A 13,879-nucleotide genomic window follows, 5' to 3' on the forward strand; every position below is an offset into this window, starting at 1 on the left:
AAAAAATAGTATTCCTTTGTCAATTCTAATATTAGTATGTATTAAATATATTAATACATTTTCCATTTTATCATGAAGCTTTATCTATTGACTTTCGACTCAGTACTTTTATTTAGTGTTACTTCCTCAAACTGTGTACAATTTATATAGCAGAGTTTTTTTAATTAATTGCATAAATGTTCTAAAGAGCATAAGTAGGTGAAATTTATTATTTATTCAAGAGGAAAATGTGATTTTGCTATAATACATATATTTTGTAAAGAGAATTTACATCTATTATGCAGAGTAGTCAAATAATTACATTTTATATTTAATGCTGCTATTATGAATATTGTTTTATTACTTTATGAACTCAAATCACAGGGCTTAATTAAACTGACCTCCACATACGATGATAGGTTGTCAAAATATACAGAAAAAAGGGGCTAGAAAAACCATTTGGAATAGGGCATGAAATAGAGCATAAAAAATCAATTCAGAGTGATAAATTTTGAGGATTATTATAAAACTCTTTTTAAAATACCAAGCATAATAATTTCTAGGCCTGATATTTGAACATCATATGATCTATCCTGATTTATTTTATGTATTTATGGCTTGTTCCACCATATAAAACACCTCTGTTAATTAAATTAATTATATATCAACAGTCTCTCATGCATTTCAAATATCATATTTAGCTAACAGAAAATATGATAAGGCTAATAATCCCATAAAAGGTTAATATTTCAATAAATAATTTCAATTTCTGCCCATAATATAGGTAGATGACATACATTTTATCACTTAGATAATGTACTTAATTTATTTTAAGGCATATTATAGTAAGAGGATTTCTTAATACTTGAAAAACCTTTAAAACATTTAAAAATAGAAAATAAAAGATATATATTGAAAGGAAGAGAAAAATTTTGATCACTATTAACATCATTGATGTTTATCTTTCAAGATTTATTTGACACAAATACAATCGTTCCCTTAAAAAAAAAAAAAAGGTACTGTTGTATTGTATAATGTACTTCTATATTTTAATGGTGTTTGCAAAATATTTTGTCAGTGTTTATGTATCAGAAATATTGAATCAATCAGCCAATCAGCAGTTACTGGATGTTTGCAGGTTTTTTAAAACATTATTAGACAAATTCTGTTACAAATATTGTGCTCGCACACTTCCCTAAATAGTTCTCTAAGACATATTTTTGAAAGTAGAATTATTAGGTACAAACACATATGGAGTTTTAAGAATGTTGATATGAACTGCCAAATTTTCTTATGAAAGATTCTACTAATACACACACATTTGTCTAACTCTCTGTACCTCTGCCAACTCGAGGACTACTTCTTAAAGGCACAATAAAGTTATTTTTATTTTTGATAACTACCAGACTTTGGTTATGTCAAATATCAGTATAATTCAACATCCAAAGCTGCAGAATATAATTATCTGTTGAAATAGTCTAGTTTCTAAAAACATTATTAAAAAGCAAAATATAATACTTACGAACACAATCACCTCCTATTTTAGTTTCATCAGAGCCACATGGGTGTAATTGTGCATCAGAAATAGCTGCCAAAGGTTAAGGTTTGTATAATTATTCAGCTGGGCATGAAGATATAAATCTACATATATCCAAGATGACAATTTATTGGAGGATGTTTCAATACAGACTAAGATTTTCGTAATTTTCTCTTATTTCATAACATATGTTTTCCTTTTAAGGGTGAGATCAAATGGAAAGATAAGGAATCATATCTCAAAACAATCAAAGCTTTAATATCTTATTTTCTAAGTATGAATCTGCATTTTTAAATAATGAAACACTGACAATATCAAATGCTGGCGAAGATGTGGAGCAGCATGTGCTGGTGAGAATGCAAAATGGTACAGCTATTTTGGAGAACAGTTTAGTAGTTTCTTACAAAACTAAACATATTTTTACCACACGCCACAGAAATCATGCTCCTCTATGTTTACCCAAAGGAGCTGAAAACTTATTTCCATACAAAAACCTGCATATGGAAGTTTATAGCAACTTTATTCATAATTGCCCAAACTTGGAAGCAACCATGATGTTCTTCAGTAGGTAGATGGATATGCTGTTGTACATATAGACAGCATGGACTATTATTCAGCCTTACAAAGAATTGAGCTATCAAGCCACAAAAAGACATGTAGGAAACTTAAATGAATATTAAGTGAAAGAAGCTAATCTGAAAAGGCTACCTACTAAGTGATTCCAACTATTTAAAATCCAGGAAAAGACCACACTATGGAGACAGTAAAAAGAGATGTGGTTGTCTGGGGTTGAGCAAAGGGAGGGATGAACAGGCAGAGCATAGGGAATTTTTAGGGTAGTGAAACTAGTCTGTAGGTCACTATAATAGTGGATACATGTTATGAGAAATTTGTCCAAACCCATAGAATTTTGTTTGTTTGTTTGTTTTTTGTTTTTGAGACGGAGTCTCGCTCTGTCACCCAGGCTGCAGTGCAGTGGCGCCATCTCGGCTCACTGCAAGCTCTGCCTCCCGGGTTCACACCATTCTCCTGCCTCAGCCTCCCGAGTAGCTGGGACTACAGGCGCCCGCCACCACGCCCGGCTAATTTTTTTTTTTTTTTTTTTTTTTTTTGTATTTTTAGTAGAGACGAGGTTTCACCTTGTTAGCTAGGATGGTCTCGATCTCCTGACCTCGTGATCCACCCGCCTCGGCCTCCCAAAGTGCTGGGATTACAGGCATGAGCCACCGTGCCCAGCCCAGACCCGTAGAATTTACAACACCAAAAGTGAATCTTAATGTAAACTATAGACTAGGTGATAATGGTGTGTCAATGTAGGTCATCAATTATAACAAATGTAGCACTCTGGTGGGGGACTTGGACAATGGGATGGAGGACTATGCATGTGGGGGATTTACAGGGTATATGTGAAATCTAAAATAATAGTGAAACACACTATAATCTCCAGAAACGTATACTACAGTTGGTTTTATGCCAGTTCCTTGGTAATTGATTCCCCTATACTCGTTTACAGGATTACACCACCAATGAGCCAAGGACAGAGGTGGTAATACTTACAACCCAATGTGCTGAATACAGTTAATTGATACAAGAGCAACTATCTAAACAAAGGTAGACTCATCAGATTGCTTCTTGAAAGAATTTAGTATTTAAACTAAAAAACAAGAAGTTGGAAGCAGAGTCAAGTTAATGACGGAGCTCTATATGAATGTCTAGACTACTATTGTTGCTAATATCTGGAAGCTGACCTATTTCTCACACTTTCTGAGACTTTCCTACATAACTCTTCTTCAGATCCAATGATATATCCTAAAACCCTTAGATGTGATTATCTTTTATGTTATTTTCAGTTGTTTTCTTGTTATGTGCAAGCCAAACAGATTTGAAATAACCTTAACTACTAGACATGTACATTTATATATAAAAGAATGCAATATTCCTATAAAACATGGGGCCAAAATACTATTCTTGCTCAAGGACTCCCAAGAACTGTGCCCCATCTGTGTTTGGGGGGTTTATCATTTTTTCTTCTTTCTTCTATTTGCTTTTCCCAGATTTCTTTCATAGAATACAGCCAGCACCCTGGCTCAAATATTTAGTATTAGGATTAGACAATTAAGAATCTCTAGAAACATTAGCAAGGAAGAAAATAAACCATTTTGCTTAAAACCTTCTGTTTCTTCCTGATTCAACCATACACCAATAATTAAACTATAATAAAGTAGTAGTTGTCAAGAAAGGAAGCAAACAAGTGGAAATCTAGTTTCAAAGCATGTAAAATGTGCAATATTTGATATCCTGTGCACAGTAGTGGAACACTGTTGGGCTGCACAACTAACTTGGGTTAGCACAATGAACATTGTAAAGAAAAGAGATGCCTGACCTGTGTCATGAAGCAGTAAAGATTTGTAAGAGATCCAAGCAGAGGGAGGAACAAGTATAAGATATGGAGAAGAGGACAGAGCAGAAAACTGCAATGATGAGACATCAATAACGGGTTGTAGAATATCCTCGTTGAGCATGCAAGCGTCCTGAGATCAACCTAGCTTTACTAGTCACTACCTGTGATGTTGGTCAAGTGCCTGTTTTCTCTGAGCAATTCTTTTTGTCCATAGAATAGGGATATTTATTGCATGCATCCTATTCTGACACAATGGTCTCATCTACATCCTTCCAACATGCTAGAAAAACTCTTTCCTAGGGGTCTTTGCTCTTGCTTTACTCTGACATGATGGCTACGTGGCTTGCTTAACTTTGGGACTTTCCTTCTCTCTTTTTTAATAGCGTTATTGAGGTATAATTGATTGAACGTATTTAAAGTGTAATTAATGACATGTTTTGACATATGAATACACCCACTAAAATCTAACAGTAATCAAGATAACATCACCTCCAGAAGCTTCTCTGTCCTTTTCTAATCCTTCTGCCTGCCACTCCTCCACATTCGTAGACAGCAACTTATCTGCTCTGTTATACAGTTTAGATTATATTTTCAAGAACTTTATATAAATATAATTGTACACTATGGACTTTATGTCTAGAAAATTTCATTCCTCATATATGTTTGAGATTCATCTATGTTTTTGGCTTATCAATAGTTTCTTCTTTTTTTCTTACGGTGAAGCCATCCTACAAATATAGTTCTTTCCCTTTTATTGAAAAAGTAGTATTTCATTGTACAGGCTTATCATAATTTGATTATCCAGTAACCCATTGATAGATATTTGTGTTTTTTCCCCAGGTTTTTCACTATTTTGAATACAGCTGCTTTGAACATTCATGTAAAAAACCTTTTAAAAACATTTGCATTCATTACTCTTGGCAAATATATAAGAATGGAATGGCTGTGTCATATGGAAGTATATGTTTACTCTTTAAGAAACTGCCAAATTATTTCCTAATGTTTGAATGTACCATTTTACACTCCCAGTAGCACAATACAGCAATTCTGGTTGTTCCGTGGCCTTGCCATCTGTAATATGGTCAATCTTTTTAAATTTTATATATAATATAATGGTATCTCATTGTGGATATAAATCCATTTAACTAATGACTAATGATGTTAAGCATATTTTTATGTGCCCATTTTCCATTATTATGTCTTCTTTGGAGAAGTGTCTGCTCAAATCTTATTACAAAATTGTTTTCTTATTATTGGGTTTTGAGAGTTACTCATATATTTTGGATCCAATTCTTCATCAGATATATGAATTGCAAATATTTTTTCCCAAACTATGGCTTCTCTCTTCATTTTCCTTCAGTGTCTTTCAATGAGCAGAAGAGTAGAAATTCACAATTTTGATCGAGTCCAATTTATATTTTCTAATGGATCACAATTTTAGTATTATATTTTTAAAATATTTGTCTAATCTAAGATCACAAATATTTTCACCTGAAAGTGAAAGTATTCTCTCAAGCTTTGTATTTTTAGCTTTTATAATTGAGATTTGAGTCTTTGATGATTGTGAGGTGGGTTTTTCTTTTTACTGTATTTTGATGATATGAATCAAAGTTATTTTTGCATATGAATATTCAATTTACTAAAAACACAACTCTTTTTTGTATAGAATTGGATCTATTCTTGTGTTTAAGATCAGTTTACTGTGTGTGTCAGTGTTTTCCTGGGCTCTCTATTCTTTTCCATTGACTTATTTATCTATCCTCATGCAATTACCACATTGTCTACATTATTGTAACTTTAGGGTAAGTTTGAAGTCAGATAATATAAGTTGTCCAACTGTTTTCTTTATCAAAATAGTTTTAGGTATTATAGGTTCTTCGTATTTCTATATGAGTTTTAGAATGAGTTTGTAAATTTCTACATGAAAGTTTGTTGTGATATTCATTAGGACAATTTTGGAACTGTAGTCAATTGGAGGAGAAGTGACATCTTAATATCATGTCTTTTGATCCACAAACAAGGTTTATCTGTCCATTTTCTTAGGTTTATATAATTTTTCTCAACAAAGTTTTGTAGTTTTCACTGTAAAGGTCTTACACATCCTTTGCCATACTTATTACTGAGTGTCTTATATTTTTGGTACTATAATTGGTATTTTTAGATAAAATTTCTGATTGTTAATTGCTAGTATGAAAAAATACAAATGATTTTTAAACATTGATCTTTTTTTCATTCAACATTGCTAAACCCACTTAATAGCTCCAGTAGCTATTTTATAGATTCCATCAGGTTTGCAAAATAGGTGATCAGGTCATCTGCATTTATTCTTCATGAGGGATATTGTTATATAGTTTTCTTTTAATGTCTATGTCTAGTTATAGTGTTAGAGTAATGCTGGCCCGACAGAAGTTTAGAAAAGAGTTTGTGTAAAATTGGTATTAATTCTACATTAAATGTTTGGAAAAATTCCCAACTGAAGTCATCTGGGCATGCTGTTTTCATTGTGAGATAGATTTTTAACTAGAAATATAATTTCTTTAATAGATATAGGGCCACTGAAGTTACCTGTTTACTTTTGAGTGAACATTGGTTGACTGTGTATTTTATTTTATTTTTATATAATTAGAAGTTATAAGTGCAAGTTTTGTTATATGAATATGTGTAGTCTGTATATTTTAAGAAATTTGTCTATGTCATTGGTTTTCAACTGTATTGGCATAGAGTTGTTTATAATAACTATTTTTTATTACATACAGAATCTGTGGTTGTATCACTGCTCTTATTCCTGATATTGGTAATGTCTGTCTTTTTTTTTTTTTCTTTTTTACTGATCGGACTGGCTAGATAATTATTCATTTTATTGAATCTCTGAAATAACCAGTTTTTTATATTATTGAATTTTCTCTGTTGTTTTTATACATTCTATTGCATTTATTTTTACTCTGTTTCCTTTCATCTGCTTACTCTCAGTCTCATTTGTGCTTCTTTTTCTAATCAGTTAATGTACAAACTAGGGTCTTTAATTTGTGACTTTTCTTGTTGTTCAATATAGACACTTAGTGGGTTTTAATTTTAATGAACTTCAATTTTTTGTGATATTCTAATTTTCTTAATTTAGGGCCCAGAATATGGTTTTTCATGGTAATATTTTCCTATGTACTTGAACATCTATGCTGCTATTTTGTGAAGTCTTTTCTGTATGTCATTTAGATCAAACTGGTTGAAAGAGTGTTATGGTCTCCTCCATTTTTGCTGTTTTAGTGTCTACATGCTTGATCAATTATTGACAGATGACGTGTTGATCTCCAGTAATAATCACAAATTTGTTTATTTCTCCTTGCAGGTCTCTCAGTTTTGTTTATGTATTTTGAATTTGTTATTAGGTGTTTCATCATTTGGAACTGTCATATTCTTTTACTGAACTGAACATTTTATTATTAGGAAATGACCTTTGTTTTTCCTAGGAATATGTTTTGCTTTTGAGTCTACTATGCTTAATATTAATATACCCACTCTACATTTCTTGTGATTAATGTTACCTACGTATATCTTCTTCTATCCTTATACTTTTGAACTCATTTTCCTTACTTTTTAAATGAGTTTTCTAGGCAGCCTATAGTTGGGTCTTGCTTTTTTGCTCAATTTGGCAATTTATGCTTTTCAGTTGGGGTGTTTATATCATATATATTATATATATTTATATATATTACTTTTGTACCAACCTAATATATATATATAAATCATATATAAATATATATAGCAACATGGTGGACTTAAACCTTATAATATCCACAATTATTTAACAATATTGTGAGGTTTAAGTCTACCATGTTACTATCCGTGTTCTATTTATTCTATTAGTGCTTTGTTCCATTTTTTATTTTTATCTGCATTGAAAAATATGGAATATATTTTATGATTCCATTTTATACCCCTTGTTGGCTAATTAGTTACAATGTTTTGTTTTATTTTAGTAGAAGCTTTAGGGGATATTGTATACATCTTTAACTTCTCATAGTCTACATAGGCTAACTTTAATTGATATGATGCCACTTCACATGTAGTATAAGGACCTAACTACCTTGCTAAGTGGAAATACAAAAAATATAACAAAGATGTATATTTTCATAGAGTCTTCTAAATAAATAATATTTCAAATATATAACCTTTTTAGAATGGCTTCGATTACAATTCATTGTAATTAGTATTTTTTCTTATTTGACCTCTAGAAGGCTCTAGGGATAGATATATTGTGTGTATACACATACATATGAATTCTGTGAGGATCAAAACGTCTTCATGAGACTATGATATTAAAGTGAAATTTTACTCTCTACTATTTGCTGTTTTGGTGATTTTAAAATTAAATATATTGACTCCTAGCTAGATAGGGGCTATTGGTTGTAGACAGCAATACATCCAAGTAAAAAAAGACATTTAATAGACTGCCTTCGAAGATAGAGATGATCCTGGGAATTCTTCTAAAGTAGTTACGATAAGAAGGCTTTTTCCAAATAAGCTCCTTAAAGGGGAGTAAATTTCAGTTAGCAGAAGCTCTCTTTCACCTTTTGAACTTTCTCTTTTATCCTGTCTAAATGCAGATAAAGAAGCTAAAACTTGAGCTTCATTCTGTCACCATGAAGGAAAAGATTAGTGACTTTCAGAGACCTCAGCCTGACATTGTAAAGTGGCCAAATCGCCATCAGCAGAGAACACCTGCTCCAGATATTTGTTCAGCAAGAAAAAGAAACTCTTAAGTAGATTAAGTGACTGTCATTTTTGTTTGCTATCTATGCAGTCTAATTTAAGTTCTAAATGATATTCCAAGGCAAGCTTCTATCAGCAAATCAGGAAGAATAATTCATGCATATGTCTGGTTAACAGACATTAAGAATAAAAAATAACAATTGTCTCCCAGAATTCCTTCTCCCTAAATGCTTAGAGGACTTGAATGTGGAGATTATAAGATACTTTTGAGTGTTCTGGGTTAGGAAATTGAGTGGATGGTAGTGACATTAACAAAACAGAAAATATTTTAAATTTGGAAGGGATATCATAAAATACAAATTTTTAATATTATGTTTTTAAATTCAGTGTAAAAAATATTTCTGATGAAGTGATTATTTGTATTTTATGGTATTGCCTGGTGTGAAAGTTTTGTTTTCTTTTTTAGTAGTTGTCAATGTTTCTTAAACTAATATAGATAAATCAATGGTTTTTCCATGAAACACAGAATTTTCCACAAATATTTGGTAATACTATAGGAAGATTTATAAAAATTAAATATTTTTTATGACAAGAGTGCCAAAAAAAATTCTTAAGATTTTTCAAAAACTCTTATCTTGGCCACCCAATGAGATTGATGCATCTCTCTGGATTTTGTCCTTCCTAATGAATGGCACTAGCTGTACTAAACTGAGCAGATGCTGCCCTTTCTTAGTAAACAGACTGCCAGTTTTAGCTGGACAGCAGCTGTGTACGGAATGTGAAGGTTTACCAGCTCACTCCCTCAGGATAATTCTCCATAGGCTTCTCAATCACACAGAACAAAATGCAGAGCTCCCTAAACGATCAGGCCTTGCTGCCCTTTCAAACCCTCGTCTTGTTATGTTCTCCCTCACTCGTTGAGATCTAATACTTCTGTCCGGCTTTCACTCTTCTGAGTACAGCATACTCTTATTGCCTTAGGGCCTGTCGCTTGTTGCAGCCGCTGTTTGAGCTGTTCTTCCCCTTGCTTTCTGTCTGACCAAGGACCATTTAACCTCCAGCTCTCAGCATCAATGCCCTTTTGTTAGACGTTTCACTGGTCGACTCTTCATTATGTATTTCATCCTCTCTCACCTTCAGTATTCTCTTCTACAGCAATTTTTAATCTTTTCATTCATCAGTTGCAATTTATAATTGCAGAAATACTCTATGCCAGGAGGGCAGGGACCACATTTGTTTTGGTCACCCCTCTATACTAAGGAGATGCTGTGTTGGTTAGAAAATAAGCATGACTCCAGCAGTACATATGTGTGAAATAATTAGTGTGTTATTATTATACTTGTGGAATACCGCCAATAAATACCTATTTGAATTAATACATTTTATAAGTTTATTATTTCGATCTTATTATAATAATAAACAATAATTTTGCCTTTTTTTTAAAGATAGAACTACTGCCTTGCAATTAATGATAAAGTAAATCTAAACAATTCAATTTTCTATAAATGTAGTATGTATTTCAGAACAGTGAAATAAAATTATATGTTGAGAACATTATCTTTCTTAGTTTCTATTATCATGTAAAGTAGACAATAATGCATTATTTGCTTAGGGATTATGGCCAATAACGATATATTTACATCAACTTTAGAGGTCATTTGGAAATAAAACAGTAGTTAAAAACAGAACGTGAAATTGGAGTATGTGTCATTGTTTTTAAGAAAAAAGACTGCATTACAAACTCATCAAAATATTAAATTTTTTATTTTAATATTTTCAACTCAAAGAAATAATTAACCATAGGAGAAAACTTATTGTATTATTATTTTTGCTGACATTAAGGGACAGATTTCTGAGAATAAGAATGCTAGAAACTTAACGGAATCAATTTTTCTAATAATACTGGTTTCAATTCCAAAACTATGATGAGCAAAATAATTTTTTAGATTGGATATTTTATACATATGTATATATATATATGTGTTTATATAAATATTTATGTGTGTATATATATGTGTATATATACACACCCACATTTATAAATATATTGGGTTATTTAAACCTAAAACTATGTTTCCTTTTAACTACTATAATAACCAACTAAGTGATTTTACTTGTTATGCTATAATTGTGTTATTTGGGGTTGGCTAGCTTGGGGAGTCTAACAACCTCAGTAGTAAAATGTTCATGCGTGTTACCCATAGAATCATCATTGTTGCTGAATCAAGTGTTCATCTGCTTTAAGAACACTGTCTACAAGAGTGTCTCCCAGAACTTTCAGTGTTCTTTCTATATATGACTGAACCCAGGTAACTAAATTGGGGTTCGTTTTACTTCTATAACTGGTTATATATGAGCACACTCACCTATCTATAGAATAAATCCCTCATTTATCAGCTTCACCATTGTCTAAATAGTCCAAGTAAAAATTGCCACTCTGTAGTTTCTTTCTGTTTAGAGCTTTTTGTATCTTAGGAATTGGGCCACTAGTTCCATTAAACATTGCTAGTGAATATGCATTTGTTGAATCTCTATTATGTTCAGGACACTAGGACATGAGACGCTGATGTAAAGGGCACTTTATTTTCAAAGAGTTCATAGTCATAGTGGAGCACAGAGAAAAAGAAAAAAAATTATTAGGTCCAACTATCTATGGTGAGCTCTAGAATGGTGGGTTATGGGAGCTCTCAGCCAGGACTCTCATGCCACAACATCCTTAGTCAACACCACTAGTGTCAAGCTTACGAGTCTGAGACGTAGTGTATATCTACATGTCATGTCCCTTCTTAGATAACAGCCCAAAACAGAATTCTTGATTTCTCTTCCCAACCTGATGTGTTTGTACCCTAGTCTCTCCCTCTTTAGTTGCTCAAGCAAAAACCGTAGATTTTGTCCTTGATTTCTCTCTTTGCATCTTTCTCATATCCATTGCATGAGCTCTGTTTCCAAAGACATCTTAGCTTAATATCCTCTTTTCTTTGCCACTAGTCCTAGTCATTTCCACTCCTCTCTCCTTTAAGCCACTACCATCTCTCTATTGAATTAATGCAACAGTCTCTGGAGTCTTGCTGCAGGGATAATGACCTTTCAAATACACTCCTTAGATCATATTATTCATCTCTTTAAAAATCTTATAGGATTTTTAAAGACTGAAGCTAAGTTCTTACCAGGAACTTCAGACCCTACAGACGCTGACCTTTTCTTACTTCTCTAACCTCATCCCCCAAGATTTATTCATTTTCTCTGTTCCCACCACATTGTTTCTCCTTCAGCTCCTTGAACTGCCTTCTTCATGTGTATTTAAGGACATCTGCATTGTCTATTCTTCTGCTGGAGCTCTTTTTCCCCACATATTTTCATGACTGCCTCATTCTCCACATTCAGTGCTCAACTCAAATTTGTCACTTATTCAAAGAGAACTCCTCAGGTGCCCTTTGTAAGACAGCATCTTTGTGCCAGTTCATTCCTATTGTATTGACCAATTTTCTTTAATTTGTGGAATATTAATTTCTCAAATATTAGCATCTTAGTTTAGAATGATTTTAGATTCACATAAAGGTTGCAAAAATAATAGAGAATTTGCACTTATCCATCTTCCACAAATGTTAACATATTACAAAGCCATGATATATTTGTCAAAACTAGGAAATTTACCTTAGGACTGCACCCTCAAATAAACTGAAGGCTGTAGTCAGATTTTACCAATCTGAATTTTTCAGTTTTCCCAATCAGGATATCCGATTGCGTTATTCATCATTTTCTAATCTGTGACTGTTTTCTATTCTTTCCTGGTTCTTCATAATTTTGACGTTTTTGAAAAATACTATTCAGGTATTTTGTTAGTGTGTTATTTAATTTGGGTTTATATAAACTTTGTCATGATTGGACTAGGATTATGCTTTTGGGGGAAGAGTACTACAAAACAGAAGTGCTCTTATTAGTACACGTTATCAGGAGACATGTGACATCAACATGTGTTATCACTAGTAAAATTAACTGCAATCACTTGATTAATGTAATGTCTGCCAGGTTTCTCCACTGTAAAACTGGTAGATTTTTTTTTCCTTGTCATACCCAATTATTTGGAAACAACTCAAATGCAGCCAACAAGCAAAATGAGGGAAGTTATTCAAAATCTTTTAGGTGAAGTAGTAGTAACAAATATTTGTAATTCTTTAAAGAAGCTTTGTTTCCTTGCTTCTATTTAATTATCTACTCGTATATTTATATAGTAAGGACTTAGGGATATCTACTTTAATCTTTAAATAATATTCTGTTTCTTCTTAGATATTGTCTGAAGCATTCCACTAGAATGCAAGTTTCATGAAGGCAGAGATCTCATTTATCTTGCTCATCACTGTAACTCTTGAGGCCTTAAATAATTTCTGGCACAGGATAAACATTCAATAAATATTGGTGAATGAAAGATGAAATAATATAAAATGTATATTTTTATGATAACTTTTACTCACCCTTCTTCATCCTTTAATTAAAAGAGGAATGGACTTGAGGAAACCAAAGAATTTTTAACACACTCGATCATTATGTCCAGGGGAAAAAATGTGAGATGTCTGCTTTGATGCTTTCACATCAAATGTTTGGGGGTACTTTGCAATCTTGGCAAAGAATCCTAAAGAAATCTGACCAACATAAACAGAAATTTAGCTTCAATCTAACAATAATGATAGAACGAGTCTTACTGAGATTTGCACTGACTCCGTGCAACCTATCCAGAGAATGGTACAAATGGCAGGGTTCATGAGTAACAGTCATGTGAATTACTGATGTTTTCTTACCTTCCGCACAATAGCCCATACATCCCTGAGTTGGCTGTAGTAAGTATACAAAAAAGTTCCCACAGTTTCTTACAGACACTGGGATTTGAAAGAGACAGCAGTCTTTTGTAGTGCTAAACAAAAACTGCCATGTTGCACAAGCTGTCAATTGCTTGATCTCCCCAGGAGATGGCAGTGTTTCTGAATCGCTCAGAGACAGCCAGATGGGGGCCTGAGTTCCACAGTGGTTCATCTTTTGCAGCACAGAAAACAAAAGTTGAAAATTCAATTTATTTTCATCCATTGTAGATATATCAACTTTGCATTTCCTTCTAAACAACCCTTAAAATATTATTAATCATTAAAAAAATTATAACTTGCACCTGTTCTATACAATAAAAAGTAGTTTTAAGGAATACTAAATTTAAGGGTAGAAATCTCATAGTTAATATACTCATTCACAAATTCATTGTAAATATT

At 32.5% G+C, this 13,879-nt stretch overlaps 1 protein-coding gene across 5 annotated transcripts in view; it reads right to left on the bottom strand.

Annotated features, from left to right (window-relative positions):
* LOC105475602 (von Willebrand factor D and EGF domains) overlaps nt 1–13,879 on the bottom strand; it is a 153,218-nt gene that overhangs the window by 50,791 nt on the left and 88,548 nt on the right. For 4 of the 5 annotated variants that reach the window (XM_071094892.1, XM_071094891.1, XM_011730998.2 and 1 more), the window contains 2 exons: nt 13,421–13,652; nt 1,502–1,567 (listed from right to left, as the gene is read on the bottom strand). In XM_071094892.1, coding sequence (XP_070950993.1) covers nt 1,502–1,567; nt 13,421–13,652 — 298 coding nt within the window. The remainder of the gene's footprint in view (nt 1–1,501; nt 1,568–13,420; nt 13,653–13,879) is intronic. The other variant, XM_071094890.1, reaches the window with a different exon arrangement.

This window comes from Macaca nemestrina, chromosome 4 (assembly GCF_043159975.1).
Source record: "Macaca nemestrina isolate mMacNem1 chromosome 4, mMacNem.hap1, whole genome shotgun sequence".
NCBI lineage: Eukaryota > Metazoa > Chordata > Mammalia > Primates > Cercopithecidae > Macaca > Macaca nemestrina.